The 8773-nt window shown below is 57.1% G+C and overlaps 1 protein-coding gene across 6 annotated transcripts in view; it reads right to left on the bottom strand.

Annotated features, from left to right (window-relative positions):
- The window catches only part of TCF7 (transcription factor 7), a 32633-nt gene extending 24247 nt beyond the window's left edge, over positions 1–8386 (bottom strand). Inside the window, exons 1-3 of one of the 6 annotated variants that reach the window (XM_027097603.1) lie at positions 7954–8386; positions 7695–7761; positions 7061–7185 (exon numbers count right to left, since the gene is read on the bottom strand). In XM_027097603.1, the coding sequence (XP_026953404.1) occupies positions 7061–7185; positions 7695–7761; positions 7954–8205 (444 nt within the window). In that variant the 5' untranslated portion in view covers positions 8206–8386. The remainder of the gene's footprint in view (positions 1–7060; positions 7186–7694; positions 7762–7953) is intronic. The other 5 variants (XM_027097617.1, XM_027097611.1, XM_027097625.1 and 2 more) reach the window with 5 other exon arrangements.
- Between the last annotated feature and the right edge of the window lie 387 nt (positions 8387–8773).

Below are 8773 nucleotides of genomic sequence, written 5' to 3' on the forward strand. Positions count from 1 at the left end.
CTGGCCTCCCTCCCTCCTCAGTGCCCTTTATCCAACACGGCCGACTCTGAGCCCCAAGGAGAGTCTCTTTGCCTTGCCAGAGCTGAGCTCTGCGGGGTGGGGCAGAGGCAGCCGTCCCCTCTGAGCTGAGCCAAGGCCAAGTGGGGCTCAGTAAATACCGGTTAAGAGTCTGGATCAGGATTCTAGGTACAGCTGGCACTATGTCGTCGACCAGCTGAGGGCCCGAGGGCTGGCTGGGCTGGACAGCTGTCCTCTTTGCTCTGCCCCAGGGGAACTGGCTGCTGAGCTGAGGACGGAGAGCATCAGGGGCTTCAGTCCAGCCGCACCTTCAGGAGCACTGCACCTACTGGACCGGCGTCCTTTACAAGGGCCATTCCCACACAGTGTTAACAATCCCTCCCACAGTGGCTTCCACTCAGGAAGCACCTACTATGTGCCGGGAACGCCACATCCACTATCTCGCTCCACTCCACAGTAACCCAAGGAGGTAGGAACCTTCGCTATCTTCATGTTTAGATGAGAAAGCTAAGGCCCACAGGAGTTAACTTACCCAAGGCCACCCAGCCAAGGAGTGGAAGATATGGTATTTGAGGGTGGAGCTTCCCGACTCAGGCCTTCCCCCTTCACTCCTCTAAGGGGCCTTGGATAAGTCCCTTCCCTGACCTGGCCTTACTGTCCCCACCTGCAGAGGAGGGCTGTTACCCAAGGATCTGTGCACTGTACCGTTCGGGGAGGGGGAGCCCTGTGACCTGATAAAACACCTGTTTCCTCCAACAGAGTCTTGTTTGTACACAGTGGCAGGAAGCAGCCAGTCACAAGGTATGAGGGAGTGTGACTGTATAGCTTCGGAACCGCAGCTGCCCGAGGAAGCTCAGAGGGAGGCTGCGGCTCCCCTCATCCCCTCCATGTGGCTCTGTGCCCACCCTGATCCAGCCTGACCTCAGCAGTTATGCGACTTGAAACCAGTGCCCCTGCAGCCCATTCTTGCAGCTCCGCTAAACCTCCCTTCATGCAGGAACGGGGGTTGGGTGTGATCTTAGGAGACCCAGGAGGGCATGGTCTGCCAACTGGCCATGAGAGGGGACCACCAAGGCCCCCCCTTTTCAACTCCACTCACGCCTAAGTCTTGGAGCACTTGGGGAAGTAGGCAGAACTGGTATGGATATCCCTGTTTGCGGGCTATGGAAGCTGGCTCGTGAAACCCTGCTGGGGCCGGGGGAGAATACCTGGGTCCTGGTGACCAACTCAGGGCTCTCTGTCAGCCTCTCCACCCTGCTAAGCTGGAGGAGTGGATGGCAGCCCTAAAACAGCAGCCCCTGGTGACAGGGTGGGGCAGGGGTCTGCAGGATAGGCCTCCTTCAGGGTGCTTTCCTGGCCCTGAAATGCATCAGGGAAGCCCCGAAAACGAAGTTTCACCTTGGGAGCAGCTGGTGGTGAGGGGGTTGCTGCAGATTTTCCAAATACCACACAGCCTTCCAAGTCAGGAAGGAATGCAAGTCAAAGTTACTTTTAAGTCTCACTGCCCACCACGAACCTATAAAATGAACAACAAAAAAGGGGAAACTCCACGTCAGCTATGCTTGGGCACCGCAAGGAACCCTCAGTGAACTGGGGCCTTGATTCTTCCTACCTCTTGAACCCATAATTCTCTTTGAACATTATGCTCCAGGAAAATAATCAAAACGGAAACCAAGGAGTGATTTGTATAGAGCATCATTCCCGCTGGTAAAGAAGGCAAGCTGCGAGCAAACTAGAAGCCACACGAGGGAGAGATGAATAATAAACATGAGGGAAAACAAGCAAAGAAGCTGTGCATGGGCACTGCCTGGGGGCCTGCACACCAGGGAAGCGTCGGAGCAAGACACAGGGGTGTTGCACACGGGGCACCATGTGAGAAAAGCTCTGGGAGTGGCTCAGAGGCTAATGGCCATGAAGGTCTTTTCCCTTTTTTTCTTACAAAATAGCTTAAGCCCCTAACATCTTGTGTAAAGGGCTTCTATATGGCTGGGGAAGGGGAGCCTCTTTCTGCAAAATCTCTGGGCGGTGGGAGAGGATTCTCAGGATGGAATGAGTGGCTATGGCTCCCAGTCTGGCCCCAGGAATAACACTTTTCCTCCCAAGAATGCCTGGGTGAGGCAGGCGTTGAGGAGGGGGCCTGTACACCTGAGGGCTGGTCCCCAGGGTTCAAACCCCCAAACCCCGTGGCCCAAAGTGGAGATATAGTCCTCCAGACAGAAGTGCACATGGAGCCTACCACTGAGCCACCCCTGGTCCCAGAGGAGCCAGGACAGCAAGGGAGAGGGATCAATTGTGGCCAAACCCCGACCCCCAAGCCCAGGCCACGCTGGCACCTTCCTGGGCACGTCCCTGGTACTGCTGCCTCCAGTCCTCAGTCCAACTCTGGGAGGAGGGCTTGCCACTCCCATTGTGCAGATGAGGAAACTAAGGCTCAGACATACTTCTGACACATGGGTTGTCTCTGGACTAAGCATGGCAAGTGCATCATAAACCAGTGCCAACCACCTTGGCCTGAAGAGCTGCTGGGGTGGGCAAGGCAGCCGAGGCCCGGTGGGGGATGACGGAAGGCCCCACTTGGATGGTCAGAGCAAGTCTCTCTGAGGAGGTGACATCTGAATAAGCCCTGAGTGAGGAATGAGAAGTGGCAGCTAGGTGAAGAGCTAGAGAAGAGAATGCCGAACTGTGGGAACGAGCGCAAAGGTCTTGAGATGGAAAGAACTTGGTGGTTGTAAAACCTATCAGGCCACTGAGGTGGCTGCTTTTTAGGGAGAAAGGAAGAGTATGGTGCAGACGAGGAGGGGTGGTCAGCAGGGGCTAGCCACCCAGGCCTTCAGGCCGTGGTGAGTGGCTTAGATTTTACTTCAAGAGCAATGGGAGCCTCTACAGGGCTTCATCAGGCGAGAGGTGGGATCTGACTTATGTTTGGCTGCTCTGTGGATCCTGGATTGAGGGTTAGGGTAGGGTTGTGGGGAGGGACCCAGGTCCTGCAGGGACCCTAGTGGAGGCTGCCTTCCTGGGGGAGGGATGGTGATGGTTGGGGCTTGGAGGTAGCGAATGAAGTAGAGACGTGGAAGATTTGGGATGTCTGGAGGGAGCCCAGATGCCTGCCAGCCCCCTATTTGTCTTCATCTGGCAGACAACTCTACTCCTTCAAGAAGCTGCTCAGCAGACCCTCCTCACAGCCTAGGCAGGGGCCAGGTCTTCCCAGGACACGCCAGCAGGACCTTTTGTGACAGTACTCCTCTGGCCAGGGATTCAGGTCTATTCATCTGTCTCCTCCACTCAGTTGGGCACTCCAGGGGCAAAGGCTGGTTCTGCTCTGTCTGGTGGCCAGCCTGGTGCCAAACTCTCTCCTAACAGGCTTCATCCCAACCAGGGCTGGTGACCAAGCATCACTACCCCTCCTCCGTGAGGCCCCACTGCTCACCCTCTGAGGGGTGTGGAGGGTTGGGTGGGTGCATCTCTGCAGAGCCCCTCCGGACCGGCTAGCCACCCGTCAGCAGCACTTCCTTCCTCTGCTCAAGTCCTGCTCATACCCTCACCTCCTGCTCCCCCAGGGCTCGCTCCCCTCACCTGTACCTCAGACCTTGGAGTCAGAGAACATGAGCCCGATGGCCAGAAGCCCACTGCTTCAAGTGGGCTCCTTCACGTCAGATGTCTCTGGGCATGCCCAGACACCAGGACGGCACAGGGAAACAGCCCCAAGTCCCTGCAAGAGCCAAAAGGCTCAGCTCAGCTATTTATTTTTTAAATTGAGATGTAATTCACATACCTTAAAATTGACCATTTTAAAGTATACAATTCAGCGGCTTTTAATATATTCACAAGATTGTGCAACCATCACCACTAATTCCAGAACATATTCATCACCCAAGAAAAGAAACCCCGTACCCATGAGCAGTCACTACCCATTCTCCTCTTCCCTCAGCCCTCGGCAACCACTCCTCTGCTTTCTGTCTCTATGGACTTGCCTATCCTGGGCATTTCAACTAAATGGCAAAAGGCTCAGCAGCCTTCCAGGCCACAGATACCAAGCAGAGCCCATAGAAGGGGTCAGAAGAGTGACATGGCCTCATATCCTTTTTGAGATGGGGATTTGCACCAGACTGTCAGTTCTGCACTAAGACTCTGAGTTTCCCTAAGGAGTGATGCCTTACTCATCCCAGAAATCCCTCAAAGTCTGGCGCAGGACCAGTCATTGCCCCTCCCCACCTCAATCCCAGAGCGGAGCAAACAAAACAAACCGATAGTGGCTACTGGTCTAGGCCAGTAACTGTCTGCAAGCCTACATTAGATGCCTCAAAGACATCAGCTATGAAATTAACTTTGACCTAATTTCCACTTCCAAAAACAGAGTTTGCAAGAAACCAAGTACCAAAAAGAAGGAACCTTTTGGGAAAAAAATCCCTCTGCCCCCCTGGCAGTTGTCTGTGAGGTGGTCATTTGGCCCATTGCTCCTGACAACGTTCAAGTCTGCCTGCTTTAAGGTGTCCAGCGTAGTAGCCGCGTGGGTATTCCACTTACGCAAGGGCAGGTGAGGTCCCTGGCATGGGTTTTCCCCACTGTCAGGGGAGGTCAAGCGTTCGGCCCTGAGCTCCCCCGCACAACTGTTGACCACTTGGATTCTCTCAGAAAGTGCAAAGAGCAAGAGGGGCCAAGTTCTAAGGCTCACAGGGAGGGGCTGGCCAGTGTGTCATCTGTCCCCTGAAGAGGGGCTCAGGAAAGCAGAGCTTTGGAAAAAAACTTCCAAAGGTGATTTTCCTCAGGTCCCCTACAAGGGACTCCTAACCCATCGTAAGAGGTTCTTTTCTCATTCCAGACACATGAACCTTGGATCACATGATAAATGTGCTCCCAAAACATGGGGTCAATTAATTTTGCTTTTTAAATCCTCACCATATTTTATATGTCCACACAACTCTGAGTAACACAAAGAACTACTACTCTTATTTGCTACTTGGTTGTAAGTATCAGATTTGCTTAAAGGAGGCTCCCTTATATTCACGTACATCTTCCTCACCCAGCATCTCCCTACCTTAGGTCCTTGCCTCTGTCCTTGTCCCCAGCCCCACGGAGCAGCCGATGCCAGGGCACAGAAAGTCAGCTCCAGAGCCTGCCCTCCTCCTGTGTTCCCATAAGCCAGGCTGCGGGAGGCTATAGCTGTGTGGGGAGGAGGACAAAGGGATCTGCCCCTATAAGAGAGGGTGCGACACATAGAAATGCATCTGCTGTACCTTGAGAAAGAGCCCAAAGTTGAAAAAATGAATGATCCAGGCCAGGGGAGTGATGGTGTGCCTGCCCTAGTTCCTACTCCCCCCACAATCCTGACTGCTAGAGGCAGCCATCCATCTGCCTACACTTTGACCAGTGTAAGCTAAAGGACACCAAATGGTCCCATCACCACACCCTTACGAAGAATGAGGCACTCCCACTCTGGGCACTCTCCTACCACTTGCCCAGGCTGTGAAAGAAACTCAGAAACACCGCCTTTTCCCTGCCCCTCTGTGTAATCATAAGATGCTGGAGGGAATCTGCCTGCTAGGTCTGCTTTGGGTCCTAGGCCTTTTGTTTAGTCATGATTATCAGGGACGCCAGCCCCCTGTCAGCAGCTCACGTGCCTGTGGTTTGGCAGTGGTGGGTCAGGTCCCACCACTTGGCCCCAAATCTAAGGGTTTACACCTTATGGGGGCCCCCAAAGCATCCTTCAGTATCAGCTCATGGAGGGTAGAGGTCTCTGGGGAGAGCTGCTGCGTCAGGTGGCAAGGTCAGAAGGTGAGCCCCTTGCCCCACAGACTTGGAAGGAAGCGAGTACCTCACAGATGGAGCCACCCCAGAGCAGAAAGCCAGACAGACCACTCAACCAACATGTTCCTTCACAGATGAAGGAATGGGGGTCCAAAGGGCAAGGAGCTTATTTCTAGTCAGCTGCCTACTACCAGGTTTTCCATCCTGGGTTTCTGGAGAGAAGGCTCAATCTACTTTCTCATGTCCCACCAGCTTCAGCATGAAACAGCTTTCAGAACCAACCCTCCTCACTCCTGATCTGACACAGCCTGGCAGTCACTCTCCGCCCTGAGTGACCCCCACCACTGGCCATGTGAGCCTCCTACTGCTGGCCTGACCTGCCCTGGGTCTATCTGCACCCAACACCCACCCACCAAAAACCCCAAACCCTTACATGAACTCTAGAAGCTCTCCTCTCACCCCTGACTTCGGCCAGCTGAGCACACTCGGAAACACTAATCTGAATTTTTCGTAAGTGCAGCTTTACCGCTGCTTTACAGCACTCAGAAGAGGCTCTTCACACCTTAGGTCATCTGCACCAGTGGACAAAAAGCATGGTTTGTAATGATCATGGAATCTTCTCAAAGCACTGGGGACTTAAATTTAATTTGCAAATTCATTAAACAGGCCGCTTACTGACACTACTGATTTGAAACACCTTTGCAAACCCTTCCTGGTGCATCTGAGACCAAGCCAGCTTCATAAAAACCCACTTTCCACACATCGTGTTCGGGTTGTTTCTCTGGTAAGGCCACATTCATGCCAATAAGGACAGAGCGAGTAGAGCATGTTTCTCCTGTACAACTAGGAGACCTGAAGCAGACCAGCTTTTCTGCCCGTTCCTCCGAACACTGAGGATTGGGGCTTAGTGGGAGAAGGCTAACAGCCAAGCTCACAACTCTGAGCACACCACACACACCACCGTCAGGAGGGGTGGGTGGTCTCAGCTTAACCGTTCTCCAAGCCGACTCCATCCCAGCACCACCTAGCACCAGGACAGGGCCCATGCCTGCTCGTGAGCAAGCTGGAAGACAAAAGCCAACCGCTGGAGGCAGGTGGGGTGCCTAGGGCAGCCCTCCTTACTTCAGGAAAGTTCTCCTTCTGGTTCAGATCCCGCTGGGTGTGGATGGGGAAAGAGACAAGAACAGAGTTCTGTATCCATTTTGTTCTAGGCAAAAGTCTAGTCTTGCCCATGCCTCACATACCTGATCAGGAAGGTAGCAGGCACAAGGCGGGCTGGGCTGCTGGGGCCACTTACCAGCGAGGGCTGCGGCTGGGGGTGCTGCCCTGCTCCCGAGGGGGGTGGGTAGTGCATGAGCAGATTGAAGGCGGAGTAGACGGTGTCTTTGTACATGCCGCTGGCGCACTCCGGGGTCTTCAGGCCTGGAAAAACCACAGCTGGTCAGAAGCGCCAGCCCGGGCGTCTCGGGCTGAAGGATGTCTGCTCGCTCGAGAGAAAATCGTAATTGCCAAGGGGTCCCCTTCAAGTTCGTGACTTGAAGGGCTGGGGGTGCCCGCAGTGCCAAGTTTCGACGAAGGACCCCGAGTTCGGGCCTCCCTTTCTCGGCCCCCACTCCGCCCTCCCGCCAAGGAACCTTGGCCAACGTTTTCTCGTCAAGTCGGGGGATTAGTCAGTCACCTGGGCAGGAGGGGAGGCGGAGATGGCGGGGGTCTGTTTACTCCTATAAAGGTCAGGGCACCGGAAGTGACTCGAGCCCGGCGGCGCCCGGGAAACCCGCCCCCCACTCCCCCACCTCCTCGGTTTTACCGCCTCCTCGAGCTGCAGTTGAGGGGAGGCACCCCATCGGCTCCCTCCCGTCCTCAAAGGCCCCGCTCTCCCACCGAGGCCGGGCCTTAGCGGGAGGAGGGGAGCCAGACCGGCAGAAACTCACCGTCTTCCAGAGACTCTGGAAGTTTGTCGGGGAAAAGTCTCTGCGAAGTGTGTTCCCGCCCGAGGGCCTGCGGGGAGATCCAGAGGGGCCTTGAGAGGGCTGGGAAAGCTGGGGGCTCGGGGCCCGGGGCAGGAGGGGTCTGAGGGATGCGGACCCCCGAGGGCCGCGGGAGGGAGGGGCGGGGTAGCGCGAGCCGAGCGCCGGGGCCGGCGGAGCGTGGCGGCTGCGGGGGAGAAGCGGGGCGCGGGCCGGCGCTCACCTCGGCCCCGACCTCGGCCTCGCCGCGGGCACCGGCGCCCGCCCCCGGGACCCCCGCGTCGCCGGCCGCGCCCTCGGACTCATTGACGAGCGACGACTTGAGCTCGGCCAGGTCGCGCTCGGGGCCCGCGGCGCTGTCGCGGCTCTTGTCGTCCTGCTCCTCGCCCTCGTCCTGGAAGGCCAGCAGCTCGTCGGGCGCGCCGAGGTCGTCGCCGCCGCCCGCGCCGCCCCCGCCCGAGTCCAGCTGAGGCATGGTGCGCTCCTCCCTCGGGGGCGCGGGGCGCCGGGGGTGCGGGCGCGGAGCCGGCCCGGGAGGCAGCGAGCCCGGAGTCCGGACCTCCGAGCCCGGAGCGCGGCGGGCGGAGCGCGGGCTGACTCCGCCTGGGCGGGCTGCGGGCGCGGGGCGCGGACGCAGGGCTGAGAGGCTCGGGGAGCTGGCGGGTCCGAACATCAAAGGCGCCGCCGGCTGAGTGTCGGGGGCGGGGCGGGGACGCCGGGGGCGGGCCCTGTCGATGGGCGGCGCCATATCGCCCCGCCCCTCCTCTCCCGGGAGAGGCCGGGACGTGCCCAGTGGGTAGAGACTTAAAGGGCTCGCTCTCCCAGGCATAACCTGAGTGAGGCGTCGGAGGAGCCTGAAAAGCATCACACTTCTCCTGAAATGCGGGGACTCTAAAGGAGATTCTTGACCTTGATTCCTCACCTACAACAAGGGAGTCCCTTCCTGCGCCCAGGTTTCTCCGCCAGCTGCGGAGGGCACGGAGTTTGTGGGTGCCTTGGAACGGGAGCCAAGGTGTGAGCAGAGTCTGTGCCCCGGGCCCAGT

The sequence above is a fragment of the Aethalodelphis obliquidens genome, unplaced genomic scaffold (assembly GCF_003676395.1).
Source record: "Aethalodelphis obliquidens isolate GAN/ISIS:26980383/991018 unplaced genomic scaffold, ASM367639v1 scaffold4, whole genome shotgun sequence".
NCBI lineage: Eukaryota > Metazoa > Chordata > Mammalia > Artiodactyla > Delphinidae > Aethalodelphis > Aethalodelphis obliquidens.